This window comes from Botryllus schlosseri, chromosome 15 (genome assembly GCF_051294905.1).
Source record: "Botryllus schlosseri isolate E-star chromosome 15, Bs_hap1, whole genome shotgun sequence".
NCBI classification, from domain to species: Eukaryota; Metazoa; Chordata; class Ascidiacea; order Stolidobranchia; family Styelidae; genus Botryllus; species Botryllus schlosseri.
Window position 1 is genome coordinate 7,417,280 of NC_137250.1, and position 23,898 is coordinate 7,441,177.

The 23,898-nt window shown below is 40.2% G+C and overlaps 1 protein-coding gene across 2 annotated transcripts; it reads left to right on the forward strand.

The window, feature by feature from the left end:
- The first annotated feature begins 394 nt into the window (after positions 1-394).
- On the forward strand, positions 395-23,711 carry LOC145458009 (ubiquitin carboxyl-terminal hydrolase CYLD-like). 2 transcript variants are annotated; one of them, XM_080336302.1, is made up of 21 exons: positions 395-561; positions 739-860; positions 950-1,097; positions 2,229-2,340; positions 5,119-5,252; positions 5,473-5,622; positions 5,964-6,166; positions 7,332-7,688; positions 11,713-11,758; positions 12,365-12,481; positions 12,545-12,687; positions 12,749-12,793; positions 14,929-15,085; positions 15,667-15,841; positions 16,148-16,235; positions 16,300-16,461; positions 16,808-17,007; positions 17,426-17,579; positions 18,084-18,187; positions 19,257-19,373; positions 22,843-23,711. In XM_080336302.1, the coding sequence occupies exons 1-21, from the start codon at positions 411-413 to the stop codon at positions 23,084-23,086; spliced, it is 3,129 nt and encodes a 1,042-aa protein (XP_080192428.1). In that variant the 5' UTR covers positions 395-410; the 3' UTR covers positions 23,087-23,711. The 2 variants fall into 2 exon arrangements, with proteins under 2 accessions (XP_080192428.1, XP_080192429.1); XM_080336303.1 differs by lacking the exon at positions 12,749-12,793 and having other exon boundaries at positions 396-561.
- Positions 23,712-23,898: the final 187 nt, after the last annotated feature.

The following is a 23,898-nucleotide window of genomic DNA, read 5'->3' on the forward strand; positions in this document are numbered from 1 at the left end:
GATGATTTGGAAATACATATTCCCTGAATTGGAATTATATGCAGGTCTTGAGAAGATACCCTTTAGTAACTTGTCCATTAAAAATACCCAGTTGCGATAGCTCGACTTCAGTGTCCAAATAACACTGCTGTAAGCACAATAAGAATACTACCAGTGTGCACTGTGCTGTCATGTCTGCTACTATTAGAAGAATGAATGGACAAACGAGAGAGGTTTGTTTTTCTTCTATATGTTATCTCAAATTGCCTTTTTCCCATTACTCTCTCATGCAAAAAATTCCCCCAGAGGGAATATGTGTGGTGTCCATTCATTTTTCAGTGTGAACTGGGTTGATTGGCTATATATCTGCCCTTGGCGTGGGTACGCTGTATTTTAACTGTCAGACTTATTTAAAATCTTTTACAGTGATTATGGCAGAGTTGGGGTATTATGTAGTACCATCAGATGAAGAACTAGGCGGAGGATATATATTGTTGAATGATATTTATGTGGATCATCATAACACAAGATCTAAAAGGAAAGAGCCATCAGAAAGAGTAGAAACGAAACAATATTTTCAAGGTGAGGAGGACATATCAACCTTTCATTAATCCATCTATCTATAGTAAAGATCTCAGGATCATATTGAATGTACCAGTCAAAATTAATTGAATGTAGGCCAATAGTTATTGGCTACTTTCAAGCCAGATGTGTAGGCTATATGTAAGCTTCAAATTCATTTATGTATCCCTTTTGCAGGCACTCTATTGAGGGAAGTAAAAACGGACCGCAGCGTTGGAGATGGCAGAGTGTTATGCAAGAACTCTGAAACTAATGACATATTCAACTGTCCTGAGAAGGATTTGGCTGCACTCAGTGACGTAATTAAGATTAGATATCTTGAAATTGAAATAAGACGGATGGAACAAATTTCAAGTATTGATAGTCTAATTTCTGTTCTATTTCCCAGGGGGTGTACCAACTCCTCGTTGCTATGTCCAGCTGTCGGGCGAGGTTCGAGGTATATCGCGAGAAAGATCGACTTGCCGATGGCTTGGAAATGGTGGTGGGAGACGAAGTTTTCGTGCGAATACCTAATCAATCTGGAGAGATTCTAGGTAAATACCACATTTTAGCTAGAACTATCACGCTACTGTCATGTTATCCAATGCTGCAATGCATGACACATATTCGACCAAATCACCCAGAAAACCTTAGTGTATCTTTCATGCAGAGCTTGTGGTAGAAGTTAGGGCTAGGTCTCAGATTTGTAACTTCTCAAGCATTTTCGACTGCATTGGCTGGGCAAGACCAATTTTCAATGATATATACCGTTGACTCTACTGGCTGCTGACGTAGCCCAATTCCGATCGATGCATGTTTTGGTGAAAATTGCCTCGGCGTCAATTAGATAAACCCGATTTCCCGCAGATCACCAATGTGATCTATTATATTTGTCCTGCATGAGAATTGCATATACTCATTCTTTTATCAGAATAAATTACAATCAGCGAATTTACCTTATGTAGATTTTGATTTAGCGATCAGTCCTTCTTGGCTGTAGCTGGCACAGTGTTTCAATCCACCTCATCTGAAGGAGCAAACAAGGAAAGGAAAGGACGTAGTTTATTTTTGTCCTTGATGTTTTTTGCGGCATATACACCGACTCATGATACACATACACACGATCTGCACATATGCATACCATGAGTGCATGATGTGCATATGCCGCTGGACAAGGAAGTGCAGATATAGCCTTTACTACGGCTCTCCAAGTCATGCACCACCCCTCCATGCTATCCCAGTAACGCATGACCGCCAAGCAGGGAAGCCATGGATACCAGTATTACTAATCAGGTCTTTGGTCTGACCCGGCCGGGAATCGAACCCACGACCTACCGATCAAGATGCCAGATGCTTAACCATTACGCTATCTCGTCATCTTTTGTTATAGACGTAGTAGGCACTGATATCCATTTCTGGCTCATCGATTCCGTTGTGTCAATATTTTCTTGTATTTAGTGATTGAAGTGACACTTTGAGGCACAAAAGCTCAGTATGCAATTGAATGAATTATTTATATTGAAATGAACCCGAATATTTTCGGATGACACTTGCCACTTGATGTTTATTCCAATATGAATATATGTCCTACATTCATGTATATTGATAACCGAGGCATTATGGACTGGCTGGGTTGCATAATTCTTAAAGATTTATCTTTAATAGCCTACCTTGTAATTTTCAAGGAGTCATCCGATATAAAGGAATGATGAGGGATAAGGAAGGCACCCACTTTGGGGTGGAACTTTTCAATGCAGATGGAATAGGGAACAGTAACGGGACGGTTGGAAAAACAAGGTTAGAGTTGTAGTACTTAATGGAAATGACCTTACAAATATAACTGATGGATCATTATTAACGCCGTGCGCGCTATATTGTAGCAAGTTGACCTTGCTTGACGATGGGCCAAGTTTGTTATCTTGTAGAAACAAGCTTCATTCATGTTAACATGTTTCTTTCTTGTGTATAAGTTGAATGTTGGATTTCAATTCCGATATAGATATTTGTCCAATCCATTCACCGTACATATTAGATCGTTGTGTCTTTTAATTGTGATTGGTTCTCATAATTTTATTCTAATGTTGAGTTTGTTTTACTCTAGCCTACACTTGTGCAGAATTTTTGCGAGCTTCAATTGGTAGCCTTTGAAGCCAAAGTTTTTGGAATAATTTTTTCATTCTCAAGTAGGTGTGAGCTGATCTATGATGCTTTCTATGAATAATGTACGTGAAGCCATGGAAATTTTTCGAATTTTGAGTATTACCAACCCCAACTATCTGAATCGAAGCACAGTAGGCCTATGTATTGATCAGTCTTCGCTTCATTTGGCGTAGTGTGTTAAGTTGTTGAATACCTTGATGTTGATAACATCACAGTATCATAAATCTGACAATGCGCAATGTGTACAAAATTTAGCAGCAACGAATCGGGTGCTGGAACCGACAAATTTTTCTGAAATTTTATTTATCCGAAAAAACAAAAAACGGTTTTGAATTTGGTACAGTATCTAAAATGATATACGATTTTTGATTCATTATTTGGAAATTGATGAAGGCTGGGGATGAAATGATAAGTTTAATAGCCAACAACTGACATACTGCATCTGCCATAGTTGACAGGCTGGGAGATGTATTGCAATTTTAATGATGATGGATTTTGTCAGTCGTGTCCATACTTTTTATAATAATCCGCCTCCATGACACGCCACCCCATTTTGTCGCTTGCTTTTTCCTATACTATCTTCTAGTTACTTTTCATTCAGTGTGCATGCCTCCTCTTTACATCGCCTAGGCCAAGGTGGGTGTCTGATTCAATAGACTACTCTAAGCCGCTTCGACACCTTCTATCTTTTCATTGTATCGCATTTTTGTGGTGTATTGAACTGATCAAAATTGCTATTAAACCAATGATGATGATGATGATCAGTTGCAAGTATGCGTTTGCTACTGGTTTGCAATCCATGTAATCTAGTACAATCATTGTTAATGGTTCGCTGTCCATATTTTGTAGCAATTATTGATCCAGGATTAATGTGGCGTCAACATTATCTTGGCTAAAGTTGAGAACATATGCTTTCTGTAAATTCCGTAATCACGCTAATGACGTTTACGAGACGGATCCGAGGTTGGTCACCATTAAGTAGTTGCTAATGGTCCTTCTCAACCATCGTGATCGCTAATTGGAATTTGGAACATATGGGAAATTTCCGTTAAGTGAATTCCTCCGTAGGAGTTGAGAGTCCTTGATTGCCATGTGAAATAGTATAACAGTTTCAACCTAATTTTGCTTCTTTGAAATCTAGCGTAACCGAGAATACTATATCACCATATTTTCGTACTCTATAACCTGTACAGAAATATTGTATATCTATCAGAAAAATTCACTTCAAAAGCACTTCGCTTGGCCTTGAGATAAGAAATGTACCGGTGTTAACTCTTTAAGTAATTCTACTTTTCAAATTCTATGCAGTAGAAGTAGATTTTGAAGTACTTGAACGTATAGATCCCACAAGAGGCTGATAGGGATGAAATACTGTTGTCTAGTTTATGTTGACTCAAACCACTAACCTGGTGTTACTGTTTCCTTTATTATATCACTATCTCAGTCCACCTAAAACGCAGTTGTGTCAATAATCTTCAGTATGTGGCCAAATTTTATGTACGGAACATTTAGTATTTCCTACCAATTACACGACGCATGACGGTATAATAGTGGCTATATAGCAAACAACGAAGTCGCAGTTCTTTCAAACGATACCAAACAGTCACAATCAAGTTAATGGTCTGAATGGTCTTAACGAAAAAATAAATTCTTTTTCGTGTTTGGGATTGAGATGAGATTTGAGTTGTGGGTGCTGGATATTAGGGTTGGAAGTGGGTTAGGGCTTCCCAATATTAGGGGTGTGGGTGGGAGATATTAGGGTTGTGGGTGCGGGATATTAGGGTTGTGAGAGGGAGATAATAGGGTTGGAAGATGACGGATGTTAGGGTTCTGGGATAAAAGATATTCGGGTTGGGGGTTTCGGATGTTAGTTATTGGATTTTATCACATATAACCCTGATATACGTCTTTCAAACAACCCTAATATCTGCCATCCACTAACCCTAATATCTTTCACCCACAACCCTAATATTGGTATACCCTAACCCCAACCATAACCCTAACCCACTTCCAACCCTAATATTTCGTACCCAACATGAAAAAAGAACTTATTTTTCCGTTTATAAATTTAGATCTCGGGGGTAGGCTATATCGAAGAAGTGCCAAATATTTGATATAAAAACGGCAGCGTTAAATGAAGTATCTAATGCTACATTGAATTGCATATATATTGTAAATATATTTGGGATTAATTTGGACTTTGAAGGTTTATCGTTCTGCAACATTAGTTTTACCAGTATGCCTGGTCAAAAACGTTGAGAACCGCTGAATTATCGATTAAATGTGTATCGATTAAATACTTTGAGAGCATTTAGGTGAACTTCAAACGGCAACTATCTATTTATTTGATTACATATTTCTATTTGTTCAGTCTGATTCTGGAGTAAGTGATGTAACTGTTGTGTGTGATCGCAGGTACTTCGATTGCGGTACTGACTGTGGTGTTTTCGTGCCTCTGAACCGAATCACAATAGCCCGAAACTCATCACACAGAACTATGTCACCACGTTCAGGTGCGAGAAGAAACAAAGCCAGTCGACATCAAGCAGGTACCTCCTTTATTCTGCAAACAATTCAACTGGCGTAGCCCTGGAAATACCCTCGTCGGATACTAAACAATCTCTATTCATGGTGGGAATGTGTGACGGTGTTCCACATGAATGCAAAACAAACTGATTTGGTTTTGTAGCAATATGCAAATTACTCGTTCGTGTGTGTCATCCAGAAACAGGTACCTCGCAATGTGATACTCTGTTGATCTCTTTGTAGTGTCGCAGAGCCCCGAAACCTGCCCCTTCACTCTCAATATCTCAAAGGAGGAATTGAGTAAGCTTCCTATAAAGCACGGCGCGGAAGTGTACATTTTTACCGAAGTGGATGGCCAGGAGAGTCAAGAAAAAGGCAAAGTCGTATTTATAGGTGTGTGGAGTAGTGTACGGTACTGTGTTACTAGCAGGCCTACATCTGTAAGCACGTGTGGGATAAACTTGTATGTGTCACGAATTATCGTGAGGAAAGGTTCTGGTTCTGTATCTTGTCAAATCATCGCAATTCCATCAGAGAATAGAAACATGTCACAAATTAGATCAGAATTATATTAACCTCATTCCTTTACAAGTAGTTGTATAAGCTAGACGGCATGCTCTGATGAGTGAAGCCTCGTGTAGTGGATATGAATATATTATTCAAATGTATAATGAGGTTCCGCACTCTGGCAGATTTGTATTAGTAGGAAATGTCGCTAAAGCATTGCTATCTAGGCCGCCTGCCCGGCAATCACAATCGGGAGATCTACGTCGGGATCGATTTGGACCGCGCGGTCGGAAACGGCACCGGACTGTACAGCGGAAAACACTTGTTCCACACCAAGCAGAATCACGCCGCCCTTGTGCCGTTGAGCGGGGTGCTGCCCGCCAACCTTGCCGAAACGCACACTTCGCCCGAAAGCAATCATAGCTATGAGGTAATCTGCGTGCTATTTCAGTTATGCGATGTATTCGTGGAGTTCGCCTGGTCTTTTGGCGATGTCAACTTTGTGTTATTTCTACCTCTGGGAACTGTTGCTAATTCGTGTTCAAGTAGTGCTTGTGGTCGATTGGAATGATTTACGTCTCCTTGTGGTGTGTGGATTAAGAGTGATGGAACAACTGTTTTAGTGTCGCGCTTTAATTCACTGCCGAGCGCATTGATTGTCGTGTAAAATTTGAAGTAGATTATCCGTTTGCAGTAACGCGGCACGATTTTTGCTCAATCTTTTTTGAGGAGTTTCTTGGAGGTGCAGAACTTCGATATGATGCGATTGAATGGCATATTCATTTTGAAATGAACCCGAATATTTTCTGCTGACGCGCGCCAGTGGTAATCGTCAGCAACTGGTAGGGAATTAGGGAAAAAACATTGTAGAAACAATCGTATCACAAAATATGACATCACTGGCATGTAATTTCGAAAAATCAATCCTTTTTGTGCTTCAGACGAATGTGTGGCTCTTACAGTCTTAGCTATCGGCATAGGCCGGTTCTGAAATTGTGAACTCACCGTGACTTTATATGCGTCATTTCCAATGCCGTGATTCATATTAGCCAGTCTTGCAGAATCCTATTCCACGTTGGCACATGACATTGCCATTTAAATTTGGAGCTAGTATCGTTGGAGCATGGGGAAAAGTATTAATCTAATACTTTGAGTATATAATCGGTATTGGTTCCCGAGAAAGTATTTGTCAGTCACCCCTGTCGACAGGATATCTGGTAGGTCTTGGGTTCAATTCCGGGTCAGAACAAAGCCTTGATTGTATAAAATTGGCGTGCGAGACCAAACGCTCTGTAACTTGGTGAGCAATCGTGGGTCCCAATTTTATATTGCCAAATTTACTGCCCACGAGCCATTCGCGTCGGTCAATGTAGGCTACTTGTGCATGGTGTTGTAATTTTTTCTGCGCATTTTGATCTTGAGACTGAACGCTGGGATTTTAGCTGGATCGAGAAGCTGTAGTCTGAATTTAATATTCAATTGTATATTGATGTTCTGTACCTCGGGCATATAATTTTAGTAGGGGAAAAATCATCTCTCGCAACACGGCTGCATCGTCACTTGAGTGGTATGACTAAATTCCGTGTATTTTGCAGGACCGGTTCGGTGCCGAGCCCAGCACGTCCACGAAAAAGTATCGGAGGAACCCGAACAGTTCCCCCTCGCACCGGTACCATCGCAACGGTCGGCCGGTACTCGACCAGCGTAGAACTTCCCATTCTAGTCCGAGCGTTATCGGCGCCGGGCCCGATGATTGGCATCGGTCTTCGAAAAAAACTGTGATGCCAATGTCGACAAACGATTTGTATCGGGCTACGTCGGGTACCATAATGGCTAGAGACGGACATGGCTATGTGCGTGACTCGGATAGACACAGGTCGATTACTCAAGACAATTCTGATCTTTCGGATAACGACGTGGATATATACAGCAGCGGGACTTCTCATGATAAGGTAGGCGTCTTGAAGCATGGCTCCAGAAAATTGCACCTTATGCCTGCAAAGCAGTTGACAAGTAGCAAACCGACAAGGTGGTGTAATGGTGCACCCGCTGGAGTGTCCCGCTTTTTGATCGGTAGATCGTGGGTTCAATCCCCGGCCAGGTCAGACCAAAGGCCTGATTAGTAACACTGGTATCTGTAGCTTCCCCGCTTGGCGCTCAGCGTTACCGGGATAGCATTGAGGGGTAGGGTGGAGTGAAAAATGAAAATTTTTGAATTTCAAAAAAGGGTCTTGATATGTGGTGCCAAATTGTAAACAAATAAATTCTATCATAATTTTGGGTCCGTACACCCTCTAGTGGTCGTGCAATTTCACTGAACGAGCCAAAAACAGCTAATTTCGCCATATCTTGATCATCACTTACACTAGAAAGTCAGTTTTGGGCTTAAAAGATGCAGAAGCAACATGTTTCTATCTCACTTCCATAGAACTTGCTCTTAAAAATGAACAGAAAAAAAGTTACAAGCAAATTTCTCATTTTATAGGTAAAATTAAGCACTGAAGCAGGGGGTAGGATGTCAAAAGCGTGTAGTGATTGATCTTATGACTGAGCATTGAGAAACATACCCTATCAATTAGAACTACTTTTCAAAACTTGCTCAAACAAATGAAACCCCCTACAAGCATAAATAGGGCTCGGGCATCGAATAGAGACTGCTAAAACTGTATTTAAAACAGCGTCCATTGGTAGTGCAGCGTCACGATATCGGTAAGTTTATAACAACGGCCCTCATGAGATTTCATACCAAAATGCTGTCGTAGGGTTTGTATCATATTTGTCACAAAGCTCCTGAATGAAAGCACAAAAATTGAAAATACACATTCAAAACACAAACATCAATTCTATACTGGAAACGGAAAATTTTTGTAGCAGTATCACATGAGTATCACTGTGCACGAACATTAAAATCATGTTTAGTATTGAAAGATTTCATCTGCTTTCAAGACTTCAGTTTTTGTCGGATGAAGCTATCTTTACGTTAAAATCCTGAAACATGTGTGGATGCTTCAGTAACCACGTTTTAATGTCTTTCCACTGCCTGTTTGTGGCAAGGATGACTGAGCCTTAATGGTGATGATCTTAGGTTTTCCACCCCGACATCTGCCAAGGTCTTCATTGCATGCGTCTGTTCAATATCTTTGTGGTTTAAGTTGACAATTTGGTGGAAAGATTAAGCCTTGATGTTGATAACTGGAATTTGGAAGAAACTGATGCTCAATGTCGCTGTTTTTAGGTTTGGTGTCATTTATATATCTTCCTTCAAATTCATAATTGGAATATGCTATGGTGTGGTTGTTCTGCGCATAGCTGTAATCTTGTTAACTGTAAATCTTCGGACGTTTCCCTCCTTGTCACCAAAGCATTCCCAGCAAAACGTTTTCTGGATGTTCAAAATGAGCATTTCTTCGTAGCAAAGATAGTGCAAGATAGTGAATTCAGGTATCAGTCAGCTTTGTGACACGGGAAACTATATTGTGGAAATTTTTAGCACGTTCAACAATGGAATTGTGCATTTTTATTTCTAACCATGACGGAAAATGGACCTCCATGCAGAATTGAGCAAGACAGTTCCGATTTCTCGATGGATGACTCTGTCCCACATAGTAGGCTACTTTGAAATTTGAGACGCGAGAGTCAACCATATTGAATGAACGATGGGCCCAGCCTCTAAATATTGCAGATCTGGTTCCAATTGACGACTTTGAAGGAGGATATATAAATGAAACCAAACCCTAAAGCAGAAACATTGACATTTTGGTTCGATGAAAATAAAGACTCTCTCTCTCTCTCTCTCACCAGCATCAGATTCTTCCAAATTCCAGTTATCAACATCAAGGCTTAATCTTTCCACCAAATTGTCAACTTAAACCTCAAAAATATTGAAGAGCCGCCTGCATCGCAATCAAGACCTTGTCTGATCACGAGCTGGCAAACCTATGATCATCACCATTAAGGCTCAGTTATCCTTGCCACAACCAGGCAGTGGATAGACATGTGACAGTGGTGACATAAGAATCTGCTCAATGTTTCAGGATTTAAACGTAGAGATGGCCTCATCAGACAAAAACTGCAGTCTTGAAACCAGATGAAATCTTTCGATACTAAACATGACTTTATTGTTTGTACACACTGATACTCATGTTCATGTGATACTGCTACAAAAAAAATCCTGTTTCCAGTATAAAATTGATGTTTGTGTTTTGAATGTGTATTTTCAATTTTCGTGCTTTCATTCAGGAACTTTGTGACAAATATGATACAAACCCTACCACAGCATTTTGGTAAGAAATCTCATGAGGGCCGTTGTTATAAACTTACCGATATCGTGACGCTGCACTACCAATGGACGCTGTTTTAAATACAGTTTTATCAGTCTCTATTCGATGCCCGAGCCCTATTTATGCTTGTAGGGGGTTTCATTTGTTTGAGCAAGTTTTTAAAAGTAGTTCTAATTGATAGGGCATGTTTCTCAATGCTCAGTCATAAGATCAATCACTACACGCTTTTGACATCCTACCCACTGCTTCAGTGCTTAATTTTACCTATAAAATGAGAAATTTGCTTGTAACCTTTTTTCTGTTCATTTTTAAGAGTAAGTTCTATGGAAGTGAGATAGAAACATGTTGCTTCTGCATCTTTTAAGCCCAAAACTGACTTTCTAGTGTAAGTGATGATCCAGATATGGCGAAATTAGCTGTTTTTGGCTCGTTCGGTGAAATTGCACGACCACTAGAGGGTGTGCGAACCCAAAATTATGATTGAATTTATTTGTTTACTATTTGGCACCACATATCAAGACCCTTTTTTGAAATTCAAAAATTTTCATTTTTCACTCCACCCTATTGAGGGGTGGTGCAAGACTTATAAAGTCTTACAAGGTTATTTATGCACCTTCCTTGTCCAGCAGCATATCGTGTGTATCTGTATCATGATACAATGTAGGCCAGGGCCGGCCAACCTGTGGCCCGCGAGAAGGTTTTGAGTGGCCCGCGAGGTAATTTCCGAAATTGATAATATTATCAATAATGGATTGCACAGATTGTGCACTTGGAAGGCCAACCAAAAATTTGAATACTCTGTCCGCAATACTTGAGATGCGATGACTAAAATATCAGTTCTGACGCATAGGCATATCTATGAGCCAGTCACATTCTGGCAGATCTTCGTAGCAGAATAATTTGCGATAGATTTGTCCAATGTGAAAATTTTCTTTACGCTTTGCGCAACATGCTGTCACTCGATTTCTTGCTTTTAATATTGTTAACCCTTTCTGAAATGAAAGAACGCCTATTGTACCAGATCGAGACAAAGTTTCATCCAACATGCGGCTGTGTGTTTGCGCTCGCAGAAAGACCGTCGACGATGAAACCTACGCACAAAATAATTGACGCATGTTGGCCGAAGCTTTCGATATCGATATGCCCAGGCGCCGAATAGTCCATTCCTTGCAAACTGAGCCCAGCGATATACAGCAGACCCGCAACATACTCAAGCAACACATTATTGACCTATGAACTTGAAAAAATCTTTGCGCTTCGTGCGGCTGGTGGCCCGCGCAACAGTTCGTCAATTGCATCTGGGTGGCCCTTTGGCCGAAAAGGTTGGCCACCCCTGGTGTTGGCTATATACTGCTAAAACATCAAGAGCAAAAATATACAACGCCCTACGTCCTATTACACGAGAAGGTTTTGCCTACTTCCTTTACTCACTTGAGTGGTTAATGTTTTAGGCTACTTCTGCTTCTACTTTTAGGCAAAACCAGCCCTGCAATACTTGTACTATTGCTTGAGTAAAATTTTAAGTCACTTCTTCTACTTTCACTTGGGTGTCATCTGTGACTATTTTTACCGCCTCTGGTGCTATGACGTTATCAAAATACAAATTTCAATTTGATAGCTGTTCTTTTGTGTGTATGTGTGTGTGTGCTGCTGTGGATGTAATTGGTCTTTTTAAACCACTGTTATCCCGCTTCAGATGCCCGGAAAATCAACGCGTCCGAGGGAAAATGTTACTGTTCCTGGTAAGTTACTTTGCAATATGTACGCCGTATGGTAGTCTATGGTGTGTGACATGCAATAGCCAACTATGTTTTACGATTTTACTTGCCTTTATTTAAATTCACAGATTTTGTTTTATGAATCATACTTCCAACAGCGATTCGCTTTCATGTGACCACAGCCGTTATCAGACACCTGTGAATTGACCCAGGTTATAGGTGGTTTCAACAATATATATTCATATTGAAATATACCCAAGTATTTTCGGCTGAGACTCGCCAGGGGCAATCGTCAGTTACTATGCAGAATTGAGAATAACACTGTCTATCAACATTCAACAATCATATCGTAGGCGATTTGTTCATTATTCATCCCTCAAATATCGTGAGATTTCACACCGGTATGAAGAATATAAGTTGTTGAAATACTGATCACGTTTTAACGCATTCAAATTTGTTCCGAAAAGCTGTACACGCAGAGTGACAATCAACAAAAGTATTAACTATTCTCCAAGCACAAAAAATCGATTGTAGGCCTATTGATAATTGATTTTAGGCAGACTGTGTCCGATTGACAATTGCCTAGCTTCGATTAAACCAACTGGCTGACGTATTCTCAAACATTTTCAGATATAAGAGCCAGTCCCATGGTCTCAATCCCTCGTCGAAAAGTACACACAATACCAGATGTCCGTGCTTACAGCGGGAAGCTGGCTCAAGTTGTCCCTATGGAGACAATAACAAAACGTACGTTGTAATTTGTTTCAAAATTATACCGTTGTGTTTTCGTTATGGATGTCGCATTTTCAGTCGAGTTTCCTGATGTTGATCTCAAAGAAATACACGATATGGAGATTGGCACCATGGTCGAAGTCCCAAGCACAGCGGTCGGATCGTTGAATAACACTGGACCAGTGTACGGTGTCATTAAGTGGATTGGCAAACTTGAGGAGGTAGAGTATCATATGTGATGTATCCTTTGTCAAAATTAACGGCAGCTGGATGCATTCTTAGCGTAAAAGCCCAGTACAGATCCGTCTACCTGTTGTAGATTCGCAGGTACATGTAGTTGCTTTTGACGTGAACCTGTCGTCGGCTACATGTGCATGATATGTGTATCTGATGCGTTAAAGCATAAATCTTGCATTTTTTGTGTCTTTAGATAAGCATCTTTAATCGAATGTTGTGGTGCTTTCTGGATATCTGCACATGCATGGATTAGACAGCCTTTTACGATTAGAGCCATAGTGATATAGGAGTTTTGAGCCAATACAGAGCATTTATTAGCAGCTTCACAGCTACATGTAAGAACGTATGTTAACAATATGAAATATATCGAAACAAACTTTCTGTGACGTCATGAAAACTGCCTATATTTTTACCCCTCGCGACCGAACGGACATGTCATTGTGATTTGTTTGTAGGGGAGATGTGGTACCGATTGCAAAATGATCTCTGACCCACGAATTTTCAGCCGATAACAGCAGATCTTTTGCCGGCTCAACACTTTGATCCAAGCTCCACCTGCCCCAGATATATACATGAATATCCGCCTTTTCAAAAAATACTTTTAATGTTCAAAATTTGTTGCTCAATTGTATCATCGGTCCCCACCGGGTGGGTCCAAAGGCGCACGACCTTGGGACCTTTGAGACATACGCTCAAAAAGTCGGATGTTCCTACTCTTCTTGCCGTGTATTATAATATTCTAAGCGACAGCAAGCAAAAGACGAATCTTTGGTCACCACCTCAAATGTTTGCATAAAATGATGTTCCGATTTGGGCTCAAACTAACACATCTTAATACATCTGAGGCCTGAGGGCATACACATATTGCCCGTAAATCGACATTTTAACTTCAAAATTGCTTGTTATAGCGATAAAATACCACGGGTATGTAGGCGTGTTTCTGATATTGAGTGATTAGTTATTCCAACTATGTTGCTTAATTTGGCTATATGTTATTATCGACGCCCACCCTATGAATTTTGTAATTGAATTGAAAAAAGTGCACTCAATAATGGTATTGAATGAACAATATCTGTCGTTTCATATCGTGATACAAGCCCTTACACTTGATATTAAAAATGATTGCTGGTTTGTTCGTGTTGAAGGTTACAAAGAAAAAAAATGTACGTCGATCGACATTTATTTTATCACCTCAAACAGAAAACATCTGTCACAGACTTCACAACTCACGCAGGTCAAAATTATGTGCATGTGAGGTAATATTTTGGCAAGATTCAATTGTAAACAATTTCACGGAGTGTAATCATTGGATTATCATAGAGAATTTTTCCAGTATTTTCGGTCCCAGTGTCTCATCGGTACCACATCTCCCCCTACTATTAACGACCAAGAATTACTCACAATAACTGCAGATTCAAAGTTGAAATTGTCAGCTGTTCGTGCTAATTTCACATCAACCGTGATCCCGTTAATTTATTTTTGATGTCTATCTATAGTGTCATTCATGTCATAGTTTCAATGTGTCTATGTGCTTTGTAGTTCATGGTGATAAACTGCACCCTGTCATTGAGAATGTGTAATTAAATATGACTGTATCCTGGAAATCACCGGTTACGCACACAGCTGATATGACCCTGTGTTGTCTGTCCGAGTTTCTATCGTGTTTATTCCGTGGTTGTGGCATGGTGTTATATTGCGGTCGTGCATGTGTGTTTCTGCCACAGAAAAGATTCTAGGGCTGGTCAGTTTGAAAAAGTGGTGATGAATTACTTCGTGAATTCTTTTCCGAATTAGAGTGTTTTGTCACAGACTTCATTTGATTATCCTTATTGCTAAATGATTCCATTCTGTCTATTACTGTTGCACTTGATACTATTCTGTTTCTCATTGCGTTGAGAGTGTCAAGCTTTCCGAAATCGCGAGCCGCATGTAATTTAAGAATAGGTGCAGAACTTTCGTTTCCAATTCAATAATATAGTCATTGAAATGTACCCGAATATTTTCGGCTGACACTCGTCAGCAAATCATAGAGAATTTAAAAGAAGATTGTATACCGACTATGATAGGAATCATAGCATCAATTATGACGTCGCTGCTCAGCGGCAGGAAAGTTCGAATAATAGAGGCAAATAAATGGCTTACACTCAACATACTATCCATTATGTTTCATCTGTAACCATGGTTTAAATCTCTCCAACCATATTACTATGAAAAGTATGTTACAGGAAGGCGAAACTGCTGCTGGCATAGAACTTGAAAGCACAATCCCGAACGGGAATGACGGCTGGTACGACGGAGTTCAATACTTCTCTTGCGAGGCGGGCAAGGGGCAGTTTGTGTTTTTAAAATTCTGCAGGAAGGACCCGCGGTTTTCAAACCCAGGTAATAATCAGACTTGTGACTGTGTAACTGCATCGTATTTGAATAATCGTATTGTGACTGATTAGTCGCACAATCACAGTTACGGAAAAGCCGTCTGTTTTGGCTGGTTTAGTACCTAAACTCGCCTTCAAAATCGACTTAGCATATCTAATAGTTTGAATTTTCCAATATCATGTTTGGAAGATGGCCATGGTTTCTGTAACGGGCACACTTTGTTGATATCTATTGTAAATGCACTTGACACCGTCTTTGAAATGTAGTAATAATTGTCTTTCCTATTCCTTTGTAAAGACTCGGTCACCAGACTACCATTTTTAAGTGATGCTTTTAATTTATATGATTATATTGCCAAGAGTTACCAGCCACACTGTTGACTACTGCTGTGCAGTTTTCATGTGATGTATAGGTTATTTTGGTCGGACCATACTGCTGCTACCCCTACTTATCAATTATGACCTGACTTCGCTCGAAAACTCGACTAAAGTAGTCTATTGTACCTTGTACGCAACAATTCAAGACTGTATTATGACAAACGATGCTTAGGTGTTATGAAATAAATTGTTATTTTGTCTTTTCTGAAGACTTTGCGTTCTCCGTCGCGCACTCGCCTTTGCCGACAGATTTCGGGAGCATGGAATCTCCCGTAGTTCAAGAAAACGTCCACCCGCCCATGAGACTTGCAAGCGATATGGTCGGTCTAAAGCGTGGCATTCAGGGCCATCACAACTCGTGCTATTTAGACAGCACGTTATTCAGGTTAGTTAATCTGATATTTACATGTGGCGGGCATATCGTAGATTTAAATAGGTGACATGACTGAACTGTTAGTAAGCAAGCCTTTTCATTATGTACGCTACTCTCAATTATCTCCAGAGATGGTCAAAGTATTCATCGCTGGTACTTATGTAGAAGTAAAAGCAACCTTGTAAATGTCTTCACATTCAATTTTTCAATCAGGTCACCGAAATATTTAAAGTGTGTCAAGTCAAGTGATTCATGTGATCTAAATACTGTACCATTTGCGAGTGTGTCGCTAATCTGTGTCTGTGATCTCTTTTGCAGTTTATTTGCATACTCACAAGTGTTAGACACAGTCTTATTTCGTCCACGCAAACGCGGCGATTTGCCCGAATATGACGAGGCGCAACAGGTATTTGTTGTTATTCCGCAAATCATCGAGTTATATTAATATCGTTATCCTTTGTTTTATGAAGTTGTTGCGAGAGTCTATAATAAACCCACTGCGAAAACACCATTTTGTGCGGGCTGACAAGATTATGCAGTTACGGAAACTACTCGACAAGCTGGGGTCCACCTCGGGGCTGGTGAACGAGGAAAAAGACCCGGAAGAGTTTCTGAACACCCTCCTGCACCAGGTTTGGCTTAATTACCTGTTTTTCGATTGCAATCGCAGTGCGCTAAAATACTCTACGTGCTGACTGCTGTTTGAGAAGACTACAAGGGTCAATTTATATTTGATTCGTTATATCTCGATTCCAATTTAATATTATAGTGTAAAAGGACTTTCTGGGCAATCACACGAATTGGTGTGTATTCGCCGTTTGTCAGGAATATTTTTGTGACTGAGTTATTCTGCCTAGTCTCTAGTTTTCTATTATTACGTCCGCACCCTAATCTATTAGGTCGTTACCCATTTGGCACATCAGCAATTGCGATGCCAGCACCACTTTTTTGATGTTCTGAATAGTGTTCGTTTCACAGGTTTTTAAAGCCGAACCATTGCACGAATTGCGACAAGGCGATTCCAACTCGGCGCACGAGGGCTTCTTTTATCAAATCTTCATGGAGAGAGACGAAAAGTTCAAGTGTCCCAGCACGCAGCAATTGCTCGAAAAATCCTTGATAAGCGCCGATTTGAAGTTTCGTAACGCGCCCGTGTGTCTGATATTGCAAATGCCGAGGTAAGTCTGGCGCGCACGTTGTACGATGCTGCACTTTTTTGCTTGGAAGTTGTGTGGTCACACAAGCGAGCGGTAGGCCTACTGGTTTTCAGGAAAAATGGATTTGTACGTTTTTCACTAATTTCCAATGTTTGCGGTGAATAAAAACTGTATTTTGTGTTTTTGTAATGTTTGTGGTGAACTAGCATGGTAACAGAGTGGAAAAAATTGAAAATTCACCACCGATTTTGAATCACATGCCTTCTAATGGAATGTTAGTTTGTGACATGGCGAAACTATGTCCTACGTTCAAGTAATTTATTGGTTTTATTTGCGTTATCAAAGGGATGGGCAATTTCCCGATCATAACGTATCATGAATATGCGAAATGCAGATACTGCTGCTTCTAATTGTACGAATATTTTCTTTTCCTTGGCAGGTTCGGTAAAGAATATAAAATGTACAAACGGCTCAAGCCTACCCTGCAATTGGACATCAGCAATTTGGTCGAAGAAATTCCGCGGGCTTGCGATGTTTGCGAATCGTTGGCGGAGTACGAATGTCGCGACTGTTACGTCGAAAGCAATATGGATGTGAGTTTTTTGCCGACTTGTAGTATTCTGTATTCAGAGGCGGTCAAACAAAGTAATCTCCTGTTTTGGGGTATTCGAGTAAGATTTGCGTACCCCTTACTCCTGTGGTTAGTTTTCTAGACTACTTCAAATTTTTACTTTTTACTTTTTACACTTCAGATTTTGTCAAGTGAAAAGTATTTTTCATCACTTTTACATGGGAAATAGTCATGACAACTGGGTGTACTGTATATATTTTCAAAACTGTGCCTATTTCCGTTGTCATTGGACATTTTACATTAGTCACGCCCCGCAGTGTCTAAAGTGGCAATTCGCCACCCCCAGTTAACTGTAAAACCAAATATGATTTTTGAATTAACCTCACTACTTTGATTACCTTTTAGCTGTGTTCAGTTTTGCGATTGTTATTATCCGCATTGGGATGGATGAGAATGTGTTCCTTGCTCAACCGAATTTTGCCAGATTGAGGAATGTTATAGTAACAACGACCTTTACATTTCACAGGAGACAAAGTACTCTTTTTGCGCGGTCTGTGCTAAACGCATTCACAAGCATAGGAAGCGTGCGAATCACAAATATAAAGCAATCAAAGTCCCGGAAGGTTATAAGTAAGTGGCTTTTATTGCTATTACATGTAGTCTATGAAAGGATCATCCACTTGTATCAAAATTTTATGCCATAGTACCTATTGATTAATTAGTGCCGTGGTTATTAACCCCAACCAACCTAGCTAACCCTTACGCCTTCAGAGAACCCCACATTTTTGGCTAGGCACGAAAACAAAAATCTCCCGCATTACATTTCTAATACATTGCCCAATTGAATAGTATATTCATATCGAAAAGTACCCGAATATTTTCGGCTGTCACTCGTCAGGGGTAATCGCCAGCAACTAGTAGAGCAACGACAAAATTATTTCTATATATCGAACTTGGTTAACCTTGCTTACTGGCGTTCGCTCCTGATGAGAGCCAGTCGAAAAGCTTCGAGTGGAATAAATTTGGCAACGTGAACGTATTGTTTGCTGCAATATCGAAGTTCTGTACTTCCAAAAGCCTATTTAGTAGAGAGTTGGAAAGAACATTGTATAGCAACAATCGTATCACAAAATACGACGCCAACGGCATGAAAAGCTTTGAGCTCTCTTCGCCCCGATTATTTGAAATTTCATGCTAGTGACGCCATATTTTGTGAAACGATTGTTGATATAGCCTATAACGTTCTTTCCAATTCTCGACTAGTTGCTGACAATCACCCCTGACGAGTCTCGGCTTGAAATATTCGGGATCATTACAATATGTGCAACAGTATAACACCATGATTTTCACACAAAATATTATAATGAATACTAATATACATTACTAACTGCAAATTGAGTCAGGTATATGTCTTGACCTCTGACCTATTGACACTGGCTCAGTGAGTCCCTGGGGTTTGTGTGAGTGTGAACCCCGGTGAAGAACCACTGAAATAGTGCTTGTGATCAATCGTTACTCGCAGAAATAGGTTAATAGTCCTTGAAATGTCGCTAATCGTCTAAATGCCGCCTGAAAGTAGCCCTTGAAATTCGAATGACCCCTCTAATCGGATGAGGGTTATGAATGATCAGCTCGATTGTCGGCGATACTAGGACACTAGAGTAAGATCGCTTAACGCTACAATTTCTCTTTCAAACAGAGAGATGTATCAGAGACTAGAGGAAACGCAAGGCGACCAGCCAGCAATCCAGCCGCACACCATGGAGCTGTTTGCCGTCGTGTGCATCGCCACCAGTCACTATGTTTCATTCGCCAAGTATGTGCTTTCTGGAAGATGCCTCTATATGAACTAACGGTTGAATCCATCTTATCGCTACTATGTTACTAGCTTATTACCTAATCATTGCGAATTTGAAGTGGAAGTATCATAAGCATACATGGTCGAAGTAGTTATTGTTTCTACTCGAGTAGAAGTAGCAGTTTACAAGACATGGCAAGGTACATGAAAATCTGCATGGGGTGCACCAGTACAAAAGCGTTCACAGGGGTGCATGAGAACATTTACACCCAAAATCAGCAGATTATATACTCAGTGTGAAATCCGTGACTTTTGACTTGCTTGTAGGAATCAGCCTCTGTAATTGGTAAATTTTTGCGCCATATGTACGTGCGACCTTCAGTTTGTACACATATATCAAGCAGCGTGAACAACGATATGTGACAATTTGTTCGCGGGCAGATAAAACTGATGATTTATTTTTAGTCATTCATGGCGTTTATGTAGCTTTACTTGACAGGGGTGAATGAGTTAGAGCTAAAACTTTTAAGGCTGCACCATGGCAAAAAAGTTTGAGAGCACTGATGCAAATCGACTAAAATATGTACAGTTACTCTGATATAGAGGCAGTTACATTACGACTATTTTACTCGTAAAATTGTGGCAAGCTTATCATAATATACTTCCTCTTTTCAATATACAATGTGTCAAAAGTAGAAGTGGAAATATTGTAAACATCTAGTGCAAGGGTCGGCAACCTACGGCCCGCGGGCCGGATCCGGCCCGCCAAGCGAAATCGTCCGGCCCGCGACATAATACCTAGTTATCACAAGAATACGGCCCGCCGCTTCATAATGAGCTGCATGAAAAAAATGCGGCATTGCTACGATATAATAGTAGCCTACATCGTATTAGTCTATTGTTACGCCATAAAACGAAGGTGGTTGAAGTAGGAGATGGAGATAGACTAGACTGGATCAGTGCTTATCAATCGCGTGTATCTCGCAACCGAAGGTGTTCCATGCTTTTTTAAAGGGTTAATCACTCTAACGGGGTGTGACAATAAAGGTGTTCTTCCTTTGCTTCAAAAAACGCTTGGAGCATCTCAGACGCAATGACGGAATCTCAAACTATTCAATTATAGATAACTAGCCTCCGTATGTTAGTTAGCCTGTCTATAGTTTGATTTTCCAGAAGGCATTGTGTGCCAAGACAAAAAACCTGAATAGTGTTTTGGCCACAATGGTGAAAACTGTTAATATGATTTTTGTCTCATCAACTGAGTCAGTTACGCCAGATATTACTAGAAGCAGATAATCAATATGGCGATGGCATGTAGGCCTATATCTGTCATGTTCGCTCATTGAGTCGGGCAGCTATGCTTACGCGAGTGTATGAGCTGAGAAATGAAATAGCAACTTTCCTCGAAAATACAAATATCGCCGACTCATAATCTTGTAATCGAAAATGGGTATCTCATCTTGCTTTCCTGGTACATTTAACGTCACATCTGAACAAATTGAACTTGCAACTTCAGGGAGAAAACAACTATATACATGAGATGTTGAGGCGCATTCAAAACAAATCTGTGACTCTGGAAATGTCAACAGTACAAAAAAAATTATGCTCACTTTCCTATACTGGAGGAGAGAAAGGGAACCTAGTACCAACACTACATTTGTAACTGTGATACGAAATTTAACTACTAAATATTCACCCGCTTTTCCGACATTCCTTCTCTACAAAATGAATTCTGACTATTCAGTACTCTGTTTAATGTGGACGCCAATACCATTGCCTGAAAATTTCAAATGGGCCTCTCTGAAATGCGATGCAGTTGAATTGAATGACAAATTTCATACAAAGAGCATATCGCTGCATGACTTTGACAACGAGTACGTTCTTGAAATTGGTCTTTATCCCAGCTTTACCAGCAATACAAAAGAAATTGCATCGATTTTTGGCAGCACGTACGCATGTGAACAATAGTTTTGAACAATGAAATTCACGAAGAGCAAGCTAAGATCACGTATTTCGGACGTCCATTTTGAATAGGGTCTGATTCTTGTTTCATCTGACTTGTTAACAGAAGTTGAAAACCTTTCACAAAGCAAGCTGCGTCAATTGTCACAATTATTCTGTGTCGTTGAAGTGTAAATACATGTGTCTTCGGATTGGTATAATTGAGATTGCAGCGATGTAGGATAATGTACCGAAGTGAGCGTAAAACATAGTACTAAGAAATAATCCGGCCCGCCAAAAGGTTGTACACCCGAAATTTGGCCCGCGACTAGCAAAAGGTTGCCGACCCCTGATCTAGTGTGTTTGGAAAAAGTACTAGCGTTACCATATTTTGAGAACCGGAAAAGAGGACACTTTTTATCAGGGGTGGCCAACCTTTTCAGCCAAAGGGCCACATTTGAATGACAAATTACTGCGCGGGCTACAAGAAGCGCGAAAATTTTTCGAAGTCCATAGGTCAGTAATATCGTCACTTGAATATATTGCGGGTCTGCTGTATATCAATAGGCTCAGTTTGCAAGGGAAGGACTATTCGGCGTCTGGACATATCTATATCGAAAGCTTCGACCAACATGCGTCAATCATTTTGTGCCTAGGTTTCATATAGTCGACGGTCTTTCTGCGAGCGCAAACGCAGGTCGCATATGTTAAACGACACTTTGTCTCGTAATCGCGAATATAGTTGGACTCAATCCGATATATTAGGCGTTCTTTCATCTTCACAAAGGGTAACATTATTAGAAGCAAGAAATCGAGTGACATCATGTTGCGCGAAGCGTGTGGAAAATTTTTACTTTTGATAAATCTATCGCAAATTATTCTGCTTTATTGTAGTGTACGAAGATGTACCAATATGTGACTGGCTCATGGATCTGCCAATGCGTTGGATCTGATATTTTATCACAACTTAAGTGTTGCAGCCAGACTAATCAGATTTTTGGTTGGCCTTGCAAGCTCACAGCACAATCTGCAGTCCATTTTTGATAATATTACTAATTTTGGAAATTACCTCGCGGGCCACTCAAAACCTTCTCGCGGGCCACGGGTTGGCCGGCCCTGCTATTTATAAATCATATAACTTTTGAAATCTAACGAGGTGACGGGTAATTTGTGAAAATTTTTACTAGAAATAGCATTGCGTTCACTAAAAAAGGGTAGTTCTTTCAACTCGACTCCCGAAATATCCGCTCTAACATGATACTCTTCTGTGTTGACTAAAAATGAAGGTCATTTTTCTAACTCTACTCCCGATTTACCCACTCTAGCATCATCGCCGTCGTCAAAATCCGGTTTTTGGCCCATTTATGGAGAGTTTTAGTTGTGCCTGTGCAATCGCCGGCCTGTCAAAGCTATAGAGGACGTGTGGTAACCCTATTACTGCCCGAATGCCTGCCAACATCCCGAAACTACATTCTACTTTTCAATATCCTTCGATCATACTTCCTAATTCTAATGTAGGTTGATTCAGAATATTTCATTTTTTCAGATGCGGTTACGGCAGAGACGCGTCCTGGGTGTTCTTTGACAGCATGGCCGATCGCGTGGGCGAACAAAACGGGTACAACATTCCACAGATTACCCGCTGTCCAGATGTCGAAAAGTGGCTGAACCTCGACGAAAGCGAGATACTGGAAGAAGACGAAAAGTTGATGCCGGAACTCAAACGCAGATTGCTATGTGACTCGTATATGTGCATGTATCAGAGTTTAGAATTGATGGTGAACAAATAAAGACTCTTCGATTGTGTATTTGCAAGGCACCCAGCTAACTTTACCTCAGATTATCGTCTTTCGTCTCCCATTCTGATATTCATCACTTTGTGTGTGTGGATTTACCAGCAATCACTGATGTGTCATGTCGCTTTTCTGTGCAATATTTATGACTTTTATTTATGTCTTGGTCAGTAATTTGCGATGATTCGACGTTAAATTTTTTCTGGGCACCCGTTTCGCTTTAAATGTATTATGTAGTATACAGGAATATACAGCCGGTTTGCATTTGAAGACATAATAACTGTTGAGGTCGTCATGTCTGTTTGTCTATAATCTTGAGCTTTGTGATGTTTTTCTAATTTATATCATTTATATCTACCAGGATGTAGTTGTCTGTCATTGCTCGATTTCTTTGTTGTATATACTCAGCAAAGGATGTGTCATGAATATCTCTGAAAGAACCCTATCGGTGTCAGATCTCATTAAGTTTATCCGATTATATAGATTATATTTTTTGATGTGGACATGTACTGCTGTTCTATTCTGCTGACTAGGCGTAAACGCAAAAACGAAACTTTATTCATTGCTTTTTGTTACTGTGTTTCCATGTTCTTTTCTATTGAATATAAAACATTTCGTTTAACTTGCGATTTTTAATTGAATCGTGTCCATTACGAGGGTAGTTGAGATTGAAGACCGTTCATATCAACCAATCATGAATCGTTATAGTCCGATTTTGGCGTGCGTCCTTCGGACTGGCGAGAACGATTGCATAATGAAAGAAATCTAGGATATTGGATATTATGCACTTCTAGGGAAAGAGAGTGTTA